Below are 18,457 nucleotides of genomic sequence, written 5' to 3'. Positions count from 1 at the left end.
CCCTCCATCGTCTTCCCGCCGCCATCGTCGTCTGATTGGGCAAAAGACTGCGTAGCGGATGGCAAGGGGAAGCGCCAGCGGGTCCGACGAGGTCCACTCGGAGGCCTCTCCAGAGTACAACAATCTCGCCCGTGCGCAGCAAATGGCTAACCTGGTACAGTCCATGCATAGGTGTTATAACACGACCGATCCTAGCTACAAGAGGATGTTGAAGGATGCCATCGACACAATCCGGCGCGATTTGGGGATGCCACCCATTGGATATGATGGCGCCGAGATTGGCGGTGGGGATGACGGCAGCGGCATTGGCGGTAGGAACGACGACAGCGGCACCGGCAACGGGGGCGACGCGGAGGACGAGGAGTGAGCCGGGGGTCACATTTGTTGATGCTTGGGTTGTTTTTTTGAATTTTCCCCGTCCGTATTCGTGTCAAAATTTTAATTCCGTAAACATAAATTGAATATTTGTGAATTTGTGAATTTTTTTAATTACGGGAAGTCCGCGCGGGAAGGGTGATGGGTAGGGCGGATTGTGTAGTGGGAAGTCCTTATGACGTGGCTGGAGGGTAGGAAGTCCTTATGACGTGGCATGAGGTGTATTTGGGAAGGGCGACGGGAAGGACGTGCGGGAAGTCCTCCCACTGGAGATGCTCTTAATACTTCTATATGTTTGAGTTAGTAATTCCACACATTCCACTGATAGTTGTAGTGAATTAACATAATATATACTACTTCCCATGTCCCATAATAGATGTCACACTTTTCTTTTTAGTTTGTCCCACAAAAAATGTCACATTTCCTTCTATAGAAAAAAAAGCTCCATCTGACATTAATATAAATATACTATTTTCTCTCTCCATCTAACACACAAAACAACATCTCTTAAAATCTCATGTCATTCTCCAAGTGTGCCATCTATTATGGGATGGAAGGAGTATTTGCATGCATAAAAAAATTTTGATCAAACTAGCGGATCAAATGCATTGCATTTCATTTTTCTGTCAACTTCACAACTTATTTCCCCATCTACTTTATTCTTATTGTTTGAGAAAAGGACTGAAAATGTGGCTAAAATAATGGAGGATGTGATCAAAGGAATCGAAGCATCCGAAAGTAGAACATGATTTTTATTGGCTGTGTACCATTATTCAATAATCAATCTAAACCCCACCCACACGCTCACTTCAATAATCAATCTACTGTCAATTTCTAGATTGAAAAATTGCAATTTGGTATATAATACAATGAACATCATCATATCAATTCATTTTCCATATTACTGTGATACTAGTTTCATTTATAATAACTATAAGCCAGACAAAATCAACCATTTAGTTCTTAAATCCTAAAGGGGGAGGAATTTATTTGGATCTCCCAATTATGTAAATAGCACTCGTACATACATAAATAACAACGTAAATAGCATGAAAGTCCAATATTACATGATCGAGTGGATATAATTGTTTTATTGTGTATTTAATATTTGGACTTAATTTAACAGGGCGATATGTACACGTCACGTATAATATCCACAAACTTGATGATCCAATCCATCCGCTACTAGCTGAAAATATATACCTCATCAAACCCTCGCCTGCAAAATCCCAAACCAACACAACCAAGTTACTCCGTCCGTCCCAGCTTTCTAATTCGGCACGAAATTTTATAAAATATTGTTTTGTGAATAAAGTGGAGAAAGTAAAATAAGAGAGACGGAAAAAGTAGAGATGGTGATGTTTCTATATTTAAAAATGTATCATTTAGAGTGAGACATCCAAAAACAGAAAATGTATCACTTAGAGTGGGACAAAAAGAGTATTTACTTAGTACTCCCTCCGTCCCTGATTGTCACATTTCTTTTCTTCACTCGTTTTGTATTAATAATAAATAGTTAAAGTGGAGGGAGGATGTTAAAGTAGAGGAAGGATAAAGTAAGAGAGAGAATAATATACCGAGAATTCTTAAGTAAATTATTTTCTCTTACTCTACACTCTTCCCACTCTAACTATTACTCTCTCCATCAACAAGAAATAGAGCATGACACGAGTTTTAATGTAGAATTGATAAAGTAAGAGAAGGAAAAAAAGTAAGAGAGAAGGAAAAAAAATATGTGAGAAGTAGTGCTAGTGGAATGATTTGTAGGGTTATTATTTGTTGAAAACTTTCGATAAATGAATGTGCTCTATTTTTTGTGGATGACCAAAAATGATAATTGAGCTCTATTTTTTGTAGACGGAGGGAGTATTACTTTTACAAAATGAGTGCGGAAAAGAAGTGTGACCATGTTTTAAGGATGGATTGAGTATTTATTATATCCACTTCACATAAATCGTATCCTGAAATCAAAAGTTGCAAAGTATGAAAATAAACTTTTGTTTGTTTTAGAGATAATTGCTTGAGAGAGAAAGATATTACAACTATACAATAGACACTATTCTTGGATATAATTCGTAGTGAAACGTGAAGAAATCAATGTGATAGTAATAAATACTAAAAGAATTGGAATTTTTCACTCGTATGACATACTACAAATCTAGGGACTGAATTCACTAGTCAGAGTGATGATTCTACCAAAAATTTTCATGATCTATGAATTGAAAACAGTTCCTAGTTCATATTTTAGAATTAGTTTTTTATATCTAATCCAATACATATGTATACATAGAGAGAGAGAGAGAGAGAGAGAGAGAGTAGAGAGAGATACCCAGATTTTCCACAATAAGTGGGAGTGTAATTGTATATGAGATTGTCAAGAACTTCCTGGGAGGAAGGCCTGTTTAAGGACATTCTGGCCTCCCTGAGAGATGGGAGAAACAATTAATAGGGGAGATATTCAATTTGTTGATGCAAACAACCAACACATACAGACTAACATGTTAGACAAAATGGCATCTTTGAAATCAATCTGGTGTCGAATTGTTGACTAAATACTACTTCGTAGGGCTGAATTTTTTTACCTTACAAGAAAGTTAGCAATTTGTTGAGAGACTTGAATTGCATCTTCTGAGTGTGGGATCCCTGATAAGCCCCATTCGAAAGCATTTTTCTGGACCAGATATGGCGAATGTGACATTTCAAACCAAACATGTTCACTTCAATAAATACACATAGCAAAATGTATTTTCTTAGCTACAACATAGATGATTGCAAAAGAATAAACCTGTCGACAATGAAGGACAAGAACTATAGTTCTCTTACCTAGGATGTTTCATAATACTATATTGATGAATATCTTTCAAATTTCCATGAAAGTGTAAACATTTTCTAGGTTGAAATTATCATGCAAAAGATGGGAAAATTGAAATGGGACTTCAGAAAAAAAATGAGGTCAATAAATGTGCTAAGAATACACGGGACATTCATGTCAAAATAAACTTCTTGAGGAATTTCTGAAACAGTAGATGCTATTGATCCTTGTATGATCTCCAGGCTTCTAAATTAAGTACAGTGATTTGCTTTGAAATGAGGATATATTGGAAACGGCCCACCATGATATAAAAGACTATGCAGTAGTGTTGAAAAGCTTGAATATTCAATAGATAATACCTCTGGGTGAAATTGCACACCAGTCACTGGATATCTCCGTGCCTGCACTGTTGACACATAGACCTAACAGAAATTGATTAAATTGGAACTGATCAGAAATGAAGCTCAGATGTCAAGAAAAGCACAATATGGAGGTATAAGAATGGACCACAAGGTGTACTTTGCAATTGTATGTACCTTCCCATCTTCATCTGCACTAGTTGCTAAGATCTTGAAGAAGCTAGACAATTTCTTGTTCTTTTGGAATTTTTCGGGTGATATCCCAAACTGCGTCACGGATTAATTGAAATGATTATACAAACAAAAGCGATGCGAAAAAAAATCACTGGTCCAAACCATCTCAGACACGCTGGATAGAAGATGTCACTATACATCCTACTCTCATGAAGTATTCATTCATGGCAATGAAAAAAATAATCAACAACTAGTGAAAGCCTGAGTTGATTAGAAGATTTTCTTAAGGAAAAAACATTATGTTAATATATATTCACTGATTTCAAGCCACAAATTTAAGCTGAAGCTAATAGTATTCATTTTGATAGCATTGAGTTCTATATCTAGCTAATAAATACTAGGTTTGACTCTTCTATTTCCTAGATAACCTTGAACAACTGTGATTCTTCACTATACATCAATATTGCATTCAGAGAATATGCCTTATTTTACTTGTTTCCAGCAAGAACAAAAAGATGGTATAAGAAGGAAAGAAGCCCTAAACAAGAAAAAGGAAAGGGATGCAGAAAGATGAGAAGAAGATTACAAGGCACATCTGCTGGTCACTTAAGATTTTGCACATGTAATTGGTTAAAACAAGACAACTTCATGTTACGAAACTATCATCATAAGATTCATAACACAGACTAAAAGGGGCCTACCTTATGATGTTGCATCACTAGACATTCTGTACTGAGCTTCTTTAACAAAGCCGGAGAGAACCTGTGAATGATCCTCAATTAGTTATGCTGATGTGTGTTTGCAAACTATGATACATACGAAGAGTTTCAAAGTCAACAAATTACCTCTTAATATGAACAATTAGGAAACTTATTTTTATCAGATGATAAATCAATAAGAGTGAAGGTATAGTGATGTAGGTTACCAATCATTTCCAATCTTGAAACCAAGATCAGGTTTTTACAATGTGGTTCACAGAAAACTTGAAACTAATGTATAAGATGTTTTATAAAATCATTTAAGCAACAATTTTCATTATATATTTTACAAAATCATCTAAGCAACAACTTCAACTATTATTGCAAACTCTCATTTTACTCAGAGTTAAAAGTACTGCCGCAAAATTTGATTAACATGAAGCATAGAGTTCAATATTGTAGTATATGAACCACATCTCGTTAGACCTGTCATATTTCTCAGACCGTCACCAATTCTTCCAATATACTAAGACAATAGAAAGAAATGATTCAAACAAACTGAAAAAGTATTTCAAGTTCTGATTTTACCTATGAAATACAGTTCCATTTATGTTTATGTTCTCCACGAATTGCAATGTCGAAGATTGATCTACTGCATTAAATCTTTCGAGGATCATGTTATCCTGTAGTGAAAATTGAAATCTGAAACACATTAACAAACTGAAGCTAATTAAACTAGTGAACAGTAAAGAGGTCCAGAATGTAAACTAGAAGTCTAGAAGAAGAAATAGCACAGCTAAAAGAAGCTCGGAGCCACTGCATCTTCATAACAAATAAACCTATGAGCCTCAAAAGGAGGCACAGAAAGTAGGATCTGCAAAATTATTTAATTTAAAAGAAAAATCTGCATTATCTTCCCTAATCAATAATTTTTTTTACATTATAATTACCAAAATGGCGAGAGGAAAGGCCAGGGATTTAAGTATTACAACTTTACCATAAATCTCTTATATTTCACTTACGAGTGCAGAATATATCTTTCATATTCGTAACAGCTTCAACAAATGTTTATATGTATGAGTATTTCCCAATAAACTTACCTCACTCACAATCCTGATCACCAGTTCAAACCCTAAGCAGATTGCAAGCAGGGGGAAATGGTCTCCAGCATCATTCTTTCTCAAGACTTCCTGTACAAGACAGATGAAAATCGGTCAAGAACAACAGATGCTTTTTCGTCTCCAGAATTTAACCAAATTTGATTTACAGGAGAAAAAAGAGCCAGATCCATATGAGTAAGTGTACACCATCAACTAAAGAATCACAAGATTTCTTAGGTAGCAGCCATTCTGAAAAATAAGAAAAAATGTCAAATTCAAGCTTTTAAATGTGAGGCAACTTATTCAGGCTGATCTCGACCTAACAATTAAGTCAATATACATCCATAAAAATATTTGGGAGTTCTTTAATTGTAAAATAATCAAAATCGTGTGGAGGTGGCAAGCTGTGTATTTTATCATAAGAATGGGCTTCTAAGCTACTTGCCTACTTCAACATCATCAATAAAACTTATTATCACAAACTGAGGCAACGTGAAACTATATTCCACCACTGCCATCTCCTTTACCATACATTCCTGGAAAGGAGAGTTGTTCATGCAACCAATATTAAACAACTGAGATGGCATGTACCTTAAATATTGATTCAACAGCCTCAATGTAAACACCTCGTTTGGCCCGGCCTCCTGTGAAGATCACTCCATTAACCAAACTCAGTTTCTGCAGCATAGCAAAGTTAGCATTAAGGTTATTCATGTAAACTAATCCACTCGAGTAACTGATCATCCTCGGTACAGAAAATTGTCGACTCATCTACATTATGAAAGTCTAAAACGAATATTCTATCAGTACCAAATGAATCGGTCACCTTGTACACATCACATTGGAACACCTTTGAGGACAAAGGCTATCCTCATCCTGGTGGATTCAACACATCTCATCAGAACACAATGCTGAGAATCACCAATAGACACAAGATAGAAAGGCTAATTGGATATGCAAGCTAGTCTGAAACATTAGCAACCATGAGCATAAGACCAAACTTTATCTCAGACGTCTCTATTTTAGCTTGATTAGAACCATCTCAGTATGTTCATATTTCTCATTCTCATATAAAATGTGAATCCAAAAGGATGAGGTTGAGAGAGAGAAACAAAATTCCACAGATTTACGAATTCAGCATCGTATTAATTTTGCGAGTAAAATCTGATCACAAATTGTAACTCATTTTCTCTCTCCATCTCCCAGTCACAGAAAATCAACAAGTGGAAAAGTGAAGGAGACGAGCTTACTCGTTGAAGAACCTCCCAAGGTTCATTATAGATGAGAGGAATAACTCTAGCACCCGCAGATTCAACGAATTTGGAATACGAGGCCGCAATGTATGAAACATTAGGAGAGTTGTTGAGGCGACCGGAGGCGCCATCGCCGGGATGAGTGAGGATTCCTATGACCGGCCGTGAATAGAGAGTGCGGGAGACAGGAACAGTAGCGGAAGCATCATCATCCATTTGCCGCGCGGGAGTGGATTGAGCTAGGGCGGAGGCGCTGAGGTCGTTGCAGATAGGTACGAGGTGGGGAATCCGGCGGTAGTTCAGCATAGCAGAGGGAGGAGTATCGGTGGTAGATTCTGGAGAGGAGGTAGACGGCGGGGGAGCCATGTTGATAATGATATCGACAGTGTTTGGTGGTGATTTTGTAAGCGCACGGCGTTGCACACTAATCTCACCGCCGAACTACACGCGTTCGCATCTCGTTCAGTCAGTGGCGCGTTTCGTACACTCTTTGTGTGTGCGACTTGACTAAATTCCACAATAAATTCTCTATTGTTTATTGTTGCATCTTTCACCATCTTTTTATTTTTAAATAGATAATTGTAAATTTAGTTTGCCACATAATACTATTTTTTTCTGTCTCAATTAATTGAGGTATATCTTTTGAAAAATTTAATAAATTATGTTAAACTAAAATAAAATGAAGTAAAGTAAAAGTTAAAGAGAGAAAATAAAATGATGCATCTTAATTGGGGTACAAAGAATATAAATAAAAGGATTTTGCAGTTTTATATTCCCTCTGGCCAACCATAAGCGAATCAACTTCCATTTTAAGCAAAAAAATTTATTTCTTACATAGTATTTCCTTTGTTCTATAGTTATGGTAATTTTGTCATTTTGATATATTTTATAGTGAAGTCATTTCTCTTTTCAATAAAAGTCAATACATTTCTTCTCATTTATTTTACTCTTACTTTATTCTCTCTTCATCTCTCTAACTTTTTCGTTTTATACTTTATTCTTTCTTTACTTAACTCACTTAAAATAATTTTTCGTAATCTCCGTATCGAAAATAAATGTCTTCACTACTATGGAACGAATAAGTACTTTATTTTTTCCACCTACTTTATTCTTTTTACTCTACTTTTTCCCTCTCTCATATTTTCCACTCTTCACTTTAACTTTTCAAATACCAATTTCTTAATTCTTGTGCCAAAAAAGTGGCTCGTTTATGACAGACGGAAAGAGTATTTTTTGTTATTAAAAATGTCACAAAGCACTATTTTTGTGAATATTTACTCCTTATTATCTGTCTCCACAACCATCACAACAATACATCTCTCCATCTTTTGCTTAGAATATCCACAGAGCGACGAAGAGAAACTGGTTATGTGCCTATGAGACAAGTCCGGGGGAAGACGCTTTGTGAGCAAAGAAGGGAGAGGAGGCAGGTTGTCTTCTTGCCCCTCCACGTAGTGGCGCCATCTTATTAGTCAGCAAAATTATCATTTCTTACCACTAATGTGAACATATACCATTAGGATTTTATTAGAATCCTCGTAAAATTACATTTAATTATAAATATATATTTTATAAAAAATAATTTAATTGAGAGAGTCATGTGAAATTTAAAGTTTAAGATAACTTTTAGGAGAAATTGATTATGCAATGTTGAATAAGTGAATTTTCCTGTCCTTTTAATTACGCAGTTACTTAAATACCCTTTCACAATTCAAAAATGATAAACTTTACTAATAATGCTAGTTTTTCTAGAATGAATCTGGACCACACATTTCAGATTGTGCCAAATTTTAGTATTCCCTCCGTCCCAAGGTATTAGACCAATTTTCCTTTTTGGGATGTCCCAACATATTAGGCTCATTTCATTTTTTAGCAAAAAACATCTATCTTATTTTATTCTCCATCTACTTTTTTCTCTCTTCTCTCCCCTACTTTTTCCCTTTCTCATACTTTACTCTCTCCATTTTAACTATTTAAATATCAATTCCTTAAATCATGTGCCCAAAAGAAGTGAGTCTAATACTCCGGGACGGAGGGAGTAACTTATTACTACTTCTGTTCAAAAAAAATAGATAAAGTTGTAAATGATACGACTTTTAATGTTGAATTGATAAAGTAAGTGTGTGTGTGTGTGAGAGAGAGAGAGTTAGTGTTAATAGCTTGTGGCTCTAGGTTCTTAGAGCATCCACAATAGCGGCTAGCCGATTCGCGGCGCTAGCCGGTCGGCTAGCCGAACTATTGGAATCGGCCAGCGCAAAATCGGCGAAGAAATCGGCGTGGGCTAGCCGATTTGAGGGCGCTGGCCGCCATTGTGGCGTGTCGATCGGCCAACGCTATTTTTTATTTTTTATTTTTTAATTTTTGAAAAACTATATAAACGTGATTTTAGTTTCATTTTATCCGGTTGCATTTTTTTTAAATAGGCATACAGACGACGGGTTAGGCCCAATACAAAATTAAGACCTAAAACAGAAACATGTCATAGTGTCGGGTCAGGGGCCTCTCTGCGCCCCCGGACCCCCATGGCAAGGGGTGGCCGCCCCCCTTGACCCCCTGACTCGCTGACCGGCAAACTATAACGAATTCAAGGCATACTAACATTTTTTAATGTATTTTTTTAATAAATTAGTAAGGAGTAGAGTGGGGCGGTGGCTCGTGTGTGGAAGCCCGAATTTTTTTTTATTATGTAATTTTTTTGATTTTTTATTATGTAATTTTTTTGATTTTTAGTTAATGTACTTTTTTTATTTAAATAAAATTAACGAATTTTTCCCGTATATGTGTCGTAAATTTAATTCCGTAATTTAATCGTAAATTTTATTCCGTAAATGTAGTTGTTTTTGAATTATTTTTATTGCGGCTGGCCTAAGGCTAACCTATTTGAGTAAAATGTTGATGTGGCAGGTGGATTTTTAGTGTTGATGACGTGGCAAGGAGAGAGAGTGGCTGGCCTATGGCTGGCCTATTCTTATTGTGGATGCTCTTAGTAGTGTTTAAGAGCATCCTCATTCGTGTTCTTCCGCAAGGACAAGCTCAAGGGTCCTATTCAATTTAAATACTTCAATTACTAAAAATATTTCTACATTATAAAAATACATTAAAAATTAAAAATTACATAATTAAAATCCTAAAAATTAAAAAATACATAATTAAATTCACAAAATTAAAAAGACTCACTACTCGTTGCCGAATTTCGCTCAAATGTGACTGATTAGATCTTTTTGTATCTCAATGTGGGCTCTTGTATCGCGCATTGTGTGTCTTCTTTCGATCCTCTCGTTCACCCGTCGTATGCACACCTCGGCGTGGGGGAGACCTCGCAGTTGAGCTTCCGGCTTCATCCTCGTCGTAAAAGTTAGCCTCCATCGGTCCTTCGTCAGCTATAATCATGTTGTGCAAGATAATACACGTGTACATGATGTCGGCGATATTCTTAACGTATCACAGCCGAGACGGGGCCTTCACAATGTTGAATCGGCCTTGAAAGAACCCAAAAGCTCTTTCGACATCTTTCCGAGTAGACTCTTGACGCTCGCAAAAAGAATCTGTCTCGGGTCTTGCGGATTGTTGAACGTCTTCACGAAAGTCGACCACCTTGAGTAGATACCATCGGCGAGATAGTAACCCATGTGGTATGCATTTCCATTGACGGTGAAGTCGATCGCAAGTGCTACACCATTCAAAACATCATCGAAGAGTGGTGAAGAATAGAACACGTTCAAGTCGTTGTTGGATCCGGCAACACCGAAATATGCATGTCAAATCCATAGGCGGTAGTCGACGACCGCTTCAAGGATAAGCGTTGGGCTGCTGCCTTTGTGGCCGCATAAGTATTGCGCCCTCCAAGCAATCAGGCAATTCTTCCACTTCCAATGCATGCAGTCAATGCTGCCTAGCATATCGGGAAAACCGTGGACTGTTTCGTGAAGATGAAGCAACCGTTGACAATCTTCAGTGGTGGGTGCCCGAAGGAATTCCTCGCTGAAAGCAGAACGAACGCCGTTGCAAAATTTTTTGAGGCATAGGATTCCTGTTGACACACCCAAATGCAAATACTCATTGAAGAGGTCAGCCGTTTGCCCAGTAGCAAGTTGCCGGATGGCACAAGTACACTTTTGCAACGCCGAGAGACTTTGCCGACCGATTGCGTCTACATCGTGTTGAAAGTATTCAACACGGGCGGACAATGTGTTGACAATACGCATAAACAACCGTTTTGACATGCGAAAACGGCGCCGAAAGTAATCTTGTGGAAACCGAGGCTGGTCGGAAAAATAGTCAGCAACGAGCCTTTCGTGGGCTCCCTCTCGGTCACGATGGATGTAGCGGCGGCGAGTTGATCTAGTTGGCCGAGGAGGAGGGGCGGGGGTATTGGCGGCGACATAGGCTTCATAGGCGGCACGATATTGTTCCTGGTATTCTTGTTCTTTGCGCACCGCTTCCGCAATGAGATCGGTGAAATCTATTTTTGAAATTTTTTAGAGAGGGTCTGAGTGAGATAGGAAGATGTAGATGATTAGTATGGAAAAATATGAATGAGAGATAATTTGATGTGAAAAGTGGATGATGAATGTGTGTATTTATAGATGATTTTGGGATAAAAAAAATTCAAAAAATTCCAAAAAAAGTCCATAAACGGCTCTTTTTTTTGGGAATCCAATTTTTTTTTTAATATTAATTTCAAATTTTTTTTTAAAAAGGAAAAAATAAAATTTGCCAACGGATATACCATTGGCCAATCGCATTGCACCACGTAAGGCTGCTCAGCGGCATGGTCGTGCTCTTATTTAAGAACAGCGCCGCGCCGCTGGCACGGACGAACGAGCTGCAACGGCGGACGGTGGTGTCCTTGCCAGCGGCACGGACGGACGAGCATGCCGCTGCGGATGCTCTAAAACTTTCTACTTATAGAATTGGCCTAATTTTGGTAGATGATTTAAAATGGTAAAACTAGACAATTTTTTATTAGAAACTTGATTAACCGTTGTCAATATCTGTTTTCATTTTTTAATCTTGTCGTTTTGTGCAAACCTCACGAGTCACCACTATAGAGAGCCTGATGACAAATTTTATACTACCTTTATCCTATAAAAATAAGTCATTATTTCCTTTTTTTGTTCGTTTTATAAAAAAAGTTCATATTTATTTCTTGTAATTTTTTCTCATTTTCTTTTACTTTATTATTTATGAGTTCCCACCATCCAACACATAATTTCAACTGTTTTTTCTCATTATTTCTTACCTTATTAATTATATATTAAAATTCATGTTAATTTTAAATGACTTATTTATATGGGATGGGTAATAAATGACTTTTCTTAATCAAAATGATTCGCAAAGTCTCTAGACTAGGCGCCGTTCTTCGTTACTTTGTTCAACAATGATGAAATCTGACAAAAACTCCATTTCTTATTTGGATCATCGAATGAGTAAAGTCTGGATTCTTGTCTTCTTTTATACATTCAGAAGAAGAGAAAAAAAAAGTTTATGATTAAACCAAGATTTTTTGTACAAGGATATTAGTCTTAAAACTTATAAACTTTGGACAAATTATGTTATTTCCCATAAACTTTGAAAGTAATAATCAAACACAAAATTTAAGATTAATGTCACCTCGACAGATCACGCTTCAAACCTGATAGATTTACAAGACATATTTTATCCTATTAAACGCATATTATTCAAGTCAAATTTAAGAATTAGAGCATCGAAAGAAGATTATTTCATTTATAATTCAAACCAAGCCAAATAGATTACACGGTTAGCCACGTGCCCACGTTAGATCAAAGTCTGTTTTTATGTTTGGATCATATTGGAAAAATTGTACACTTCCAAAGTTATGATAAAAAAGATGGGATATGAGAAGATATGTAAAACAAGATAAGAAATACGGGCTTCATGTCAAGATATGCAAAGATATATTTTTTTTCCGTTGTTGTTTGATAGAAAAGAAATGATCTAAATTTGTATTGTATATTAAATAACATGGCTTAACTTGACAAATTGGTGAGATACATAAACAAGGTTAATGTTATAATTTTGATAAGATTAGATAGGGCCCTGGTCTTATATTGGGCTTTAAGTTAAGCTTAACTATGATATCAAACAATTAGAAATGTCCATATATAATTCTTTATCTTGGTATTATTAACTTATCAAACATGCCCTTAATGTTAGTGAGAAATACCAAAATTCATTCAATGTTTCTAAGACCAATATACCTTTTATTTATAAGTACAAGAAAATCATTTCTTGGAAAAATGATGCCATTTTGGAATGTGGAGTTGCCCTCTTAAATGTAAATAAGCTAAACGCAGTTTTACTTGATTCTGAATCTGTACAAATTGAGAAATAGATTATGACTGTTGGTTTTATCTCAGACAAGAGACAACAATAAGACATACATTTAAGGCAATGACATTTACAATGGTGATAAGAAATTGCAATCATGGATGCCTCAATACTTACATTCGGACCAGAATTAGCTGAAAATGTAGACCTCGTCAAACCCCTTCCTGCAAAGCATCAAAACATGAGCGAGATGGAGAGGGAGAGGGAGAGGGAGAGGAAGAGGGAGAGGGGGAGTGAGAGAGTTACCCAGCCTTTCCACAATATGTAGGACTGTAATTATAGATGAGGTTGTCGAGAACTTCCTGGGAAGGCGGTCTATGCGTAGACAATCTAGCCTCCCTGAGAAATTTTCATAGTAAAAGAAAAAATAAACAGTTAAAACAGGTGCAGCTTCCTTCCATTGATCAATCACTATGATGATATCTAGATAAAGCATGGATGCAAGACAAATTGGATTAAACTATTAAGAATTATTGTAGAACTTGATCCTTGATGTAGGCGATATATTCAAAAACAGCTACTTAAATATAAGCAGCTCGAGTCCATTGGAGGACTTAATAAGACTATGGTACAATGAGTGAAAGATGTCAAAATTAACAAATTTAGCACGCACATGTTCACATGAACTTAAAACAGAGACTTATTACCCATGCTTGCAATAAATTTGGCTATATAATATTGTTACCTTATAAAAAAATTGGCCACGTTTTGAGTGACTTGAATTGCATCTTCTGAGTGTGGAATACTTGATGAGGCCCACTCAAAAGCATTTTTCTGCATTGGGATGTTAAAAATGAAGCATTTGCATTTCAAATCAAAGACTTTAACTGAGTTTAAAGTGTCTGACTCTCTGTAAAAGCCAATGGATCAGTTACTAGCAATTACTAGCTTATTGACTTAGGCCAATTACTAAAATCAAATCCAAAGATACCTCCGGGTGCCACTGAAGAGCTGTCACTGGATATCTGTGTGCTTGGGCTGTTGAGACATAGACCTGATACAATTCAGCAGATGCCAACCAGAAGTTGAGGTAATGTCGAGGAATGTAGTATAAATAAATCTAGAGGTAACACAAATTTGGAGTTAATGTGAATAGCCTACAGGATGGCCTTATTAGATACCTTATCATCACTATCTGCAGTAGTTGTTAAAATCTCAAAGAAGCTAGAAAGACTCTCAGTCTTCTGGAGTTTTTCAGGTGATATGCCAAACTGTTCCAAGATAAATGAAAGGGTAATATAAAGAATCGGATGCTAATAAATATTCACGGGATATTTATCATGCCACCAAATATGATTTGATCAAAATTTGAACACAAAACACAGTATGGTTCTAAATTAGCATTAATATTGCCTGGATACGTATCCCCAGAACTGAAATGCCAAAGCAATCAATTGACCCAAGGTAGGGAAGAATTATAGGTTTTTCATAAGATACAATGGTTCAGTATTTGTTTTATTCCTTGTTTCCCTCAAGCACGAACCACACCGAGGCCAATACTCTTATGGCAAACAACTTGAGAGACAAGCAAGAAAATTGAGAAGTTGCAGCAGCTCATTGAAATGCTGAAGTAAATACCTAGCATTTTTCTTCTAACACATTGTTTACATTATCATGGAGTTTCTGAGGAAGCCTATAATTTAACACTATTTCATGAACTAGTGCTTCAGGGAACATCTTAGAGCAGTTTACTTACAGTTATGACCACATAGCTATGACATCCTGGAAGACACATGGACATTGAACCTTCCCCATGTTACACAGAGGAATAAGCACTGACCTTATGATTTTGCATCACGATGCACTCCGTACTCAGCTTATTCAGCAGAACTGGAGGAAATCTATCAAAGATATGAACATAACCTTGATTAATGATACCAATGTTTAATAGAATTTTTTTTAAAAAGTGAAAATTAAACTTTACATTAACTTCAATTATACCGTTGAAACACAGTTCCACTAATATCTATGTTTTCCACAAATTGGAGCGTTGAAGCTTGATCTGATGCACTAAATCTCTCAAGGATGTTGTTGTCCTGCACCGATGTGGAGGATAGGAGGGAATTTCAGTTCCACAATCTAACTGTGTGTGGGGGGGGGGGGGGGGTTCCATTACGGGTTCTCAAGCTTAATATCCTTTTCTTCATTTATTTCAGGTGGAGAGAGAATAAGTAAAGTTGGCAGCATTACCTTACTCACTATCATGGTTAAAAGCTCAAAACCTAAGCAGATAGCAAGCAAAGGGAAACGATCTCCAGCATCATTCTTTCTCAGGACATCCTGCAGAAACAGATACATAAAGATTATAATAGAGAGATGCCATTTGTCTCCACTATCTTGTTTTCCGGAATACTTCCGTCACCAGGCAGATCTTAATACAATAGAGAAGACGTCCTTCTTACATGTGTGTGGTTATTTCATCCACTAGAGCATCATTTAGTTTTGACTTACCATGCAAAAGCATAGCCAGTTGGATTATTGGTACTCACCATGAAAGCCGAAACATGTCGGTTAAGTCAATCTTTCATATTAGCAACAAATCTAAGTCTATATCATTAAGAAAGTGTCTAGTTTTGGGGTGAAGCCATAGATAGATAAAAATAGCATAGGGTAATCAGCACATGCTCTCATGGAATGAATAATTTTTAGCTTGTTTGATTGCCTAATCCTTCAAATAACCAATCATGTATTTTGTAAATCTACCTTATGACCCGACATATACACTCATAAAGAAACAACACTTACAATGGGAAAACAAAGTTCAGCTGCATTTGCAATTGAATATTGCTAAAGAAAAATCTAGTGCAAATCTTCAATTGCTAAAAGTAAAAAAATTCTAAGGTGGCTTGCCCTTTATTTCATTTTTTTTTTCTTTTTCTTAGAAGTAAACTTACTCCTGAATCAGTGAACATAACTTAGAATCAACATAAGCTGAGGAAGCTAGATATAAAATGAAGGGCGGTTTCAATAGAATAACTAGAAATGGAATAAGATCTCAGTTTCAGTCGTGGAGATCATCAGGTACCTTAAATATCGATGTGACAACCTCAAAGTAGAGACCAGTTTTGGATGACCCTCCAGTGAAGATGACTCCATTAACCAAACTGAGTTTCTGAAACATTTATTAGTACATAGTTAAGATTGCTATTGTTCATGGGACATGAATGATGAATCCATGATTCCCTTAGAAACAACGAAACTTTATCAGAAATAGAAGCAGACAACGTACAATTCAGCATTGTTGAAACGAAGAAAAACGTAATAAACACTGACAGAACTCATCACCACATCCACATTGACTAGCTTATTCATATTTTGCTAAGTCGAAAATGATTATGTTATCCTTAATCATTTGTTAATCAGTAGCCTCCTAATGCGTACATGATCAAAGAATTAGCTGAGGCATTAACTACATCACTGATCAATAAAATATAAAAAAATCAAATCGACTAAATCCGCCGAAATTAACTTCACATTTCTACAATTCACACGAGCTTAGCCACAAACAACAACAATGATGAATTAAAAAAAAAACTAATCGGATCCAAAACATAACGTCGAAATCAGCAAATAGAAAACTTAAAGAAAAAGGAAGTGATGATTACTTTGTACAGAACCTCCGGAGGTTCATTGTAGATGAGGGGAACGACTCTGGCGCCAGCAGATTCAACGAATTTCACATAAGAAGCAGCTATGTAAGATGCATTAGTGGCATTGCTGAGGTGGCCGGAGCAGCCATCTCCAGGGTGGCTGACGATCCCGATGACCGGTCGGAAATTGAGATTGGGGTCTAGCGCGGGGCATCGTTGACCAGAAACGGCGGCGTGGCTGTGAGTGGGCAGGAGGAGGAGTGCGTCAGTGGAGTGAGCGTTGACGGAGGCGGTGAGCTCATTGGAGAGAACTAGGAGGAGAGAAATCCAGGTAACATATAGTAGCATGATGGAAGAGGAGGGCGGCGATTAGCTGCGGAGGAGGAGACGGAGGTGTCGAGAGAGATGATGGAGCAATAGATGTAAACAACTGATTTTGACGTTGAAGAGATATTTAGTGAGAAATCTGCAACAAGAAGCAAGCGCAAAATTTTCCCCTAGTTCACTCAATTTTCCACAACGTCGCCAACGTTGCCATCCGATCTAATTATCTCCTAATACACACTCACAAACATAATAAATAATAATTGGGTCCATCACTTATGTTTGTGAGTGTGTATTTGTTAGTGTGTGTTAGAAGATGGATCAGAATTTGCCGTAGGTGATCCTCTCCCCGATTGTTATCTATATTTGCAGCAATTTTTTTGGTCCCATTCCTAAATTTTATTTTAATCATAATTACGCAATAAAATTTGTCATATTTTCAGCTATAATTCAATTAATTTTTATATTATTTTTAAATTTATCTGATTCGATTGACTTTTAAAATATCACACTAAAAATATTTTAAGTAAAAAAACAGTATAAAGCTAAGTTATGGACTCATGATATATTCAGTGTTCTTCGTCTGCCATCGTCTATTTCCAAATCTTCATCATCAACTTGTTCACCATCGTCATTGATGCAAAAACAACCATGGCTCTAAATTGAACGGGGAAGCATAAGTAAGCCTATGTGAGCTAGCTCATAGTTCTTCCATAAGTGCTCTTTGAGACAAATGATTGCTTGTATAATATTCATCCTTCAACGACTAGAGAAGGCCATTCGCCACATTCTTTGGAGCGGCAATATTACAACGTTGCGATCCAATTTGACTTGAGTTATCTTGATTGGTGACTTGAGTTATCTTGATTGGAGCACTTATCGCTTAGCTTTTACCTTTCGTCTTCCTCTTGGCAGCCTTGTGGCCTATGGAACAAGTGGGAAAATTTATCCTCCCTATGGAAAATAGATGGGTGATTTTGTTGCTAGCGGCTAGTGTTTCAATCATACTATCTTCTAGTCTCCTATTTATAGAGTCATGATAACGGGCTAGGTTAGAGACATGTTGATGTTGGACTAGGCTTAACCCATTGGACTTTTACTCATTAAATTCAAACCCTTAATTTAATCTAATCTCAATGGAATATGATCTTGTCTACCATATACAAAAAGCAGCTCAAAACATGCTTTACAGCAGTGACGAAGCCAGAAGTTTTAAGATGGGGGACCCTATGGAATTGATCCCTAGACACTTACACAAGAGACACAACTTGCTACCGACTACGCGATCTTCCTTATATATAGTCTTTAGTTTACATATATAATATATAGTAAATGGAAAATTTGATGGGGGTTCAGGGGCCCCTGGCCCCAACGTGGCTTCACCACTGCTTTACAGTATACAACTTTAATGTGTTACAAAT

The 18,457-nt window shown here is 36.7% G+C and overlaps 2 protein-coding genes across 2 annotated transcripts; both read right to left on the bottom strand.

Moving 5' to 3' along the window:
* Positions 1-1,330: 1,330 nt before the first annotated feature.
* On the bottom strand, positions 1,331-7,291 carry LOC125214248 (gamma-glutamyl hydrolase 2-like). Its single transcript, XM_048115183.2, has 10 exons — positions 6,769-7,291; positions 6,110-6,196; positions 5,519-5,608; positions 5,007-5,101; positions 4,422-4,482; positions 3,724-3,813; positions 3,547-3,609; positions 2,958-3,046; positions 2,705-2,797; positions 1,331-1,594 (listed from the first exon to the last, which is right to left on the bottom strand). The coding sequence occupies exons 1-10, from the start codon at positions 7,135-7,137 to the stop codon at positions 1,561-1,563; spliced, it is 1,071 nt and encodes a 356-aa protein (XP_047971140.1). The 5' UTR covers positions 7,138-7,291; the 3' UTR covers positions 1,331-1,560.
* Positions 7,292-13,063: 5,772 nt separating this feature from the next.
* Positions 13,064-17,258, bottom strand: LOC125214249 (gamma-glutamyl hydrolase 2-like). The gene is made up of 10 exons (XM_048115184.2): positions 16,728-17,258; positions 16,148-16,234; positions 15,313-15,402; positions 15,064-15,158; positions 14,903-14,963; positions 14,244-14,333; positions 14,054-14,116; positions 13,808-13,896; positions 13,369-13,461; positions 13,064-13,286 (listed from the first exon to the last, which is right to left on the bottom strand). Exons 1-10 carry the CDS (start codon positions 17,058-17,060, stop codon positions 13,253-13,255), a joined length of 1,035 nt encoding a protein of 344 aa, XP_047971141.1. The 5' UTR covers positions 17,061-17,258; the 3' UTR covers positions 13,064-13,252.
* Between the last annotated feature and the right edge of the window lie 1,199 nt (positions 17,259-18,457).

This window comes from Salvia hispanica, chromosome 3 (assembly GCF_029641045.1).
Source record: "Salvia hispanica isolate PSC_SH4W2 chromosome 3, Shi_PSC_v1, whole genome shotgun sequence".
Taxonomy (NCBI): Eukaryota; Viridiplantae; Streptophyta; class Magnoliopsida; order Lamiales; family Lamiaceae; genus Salvia; species Salvia hispanica.
The sequence above is the reverse complement of the archived record's forward strand: the minus strand, read 5'-3'. Positions and strand labels throughout refer to the sequence as shown.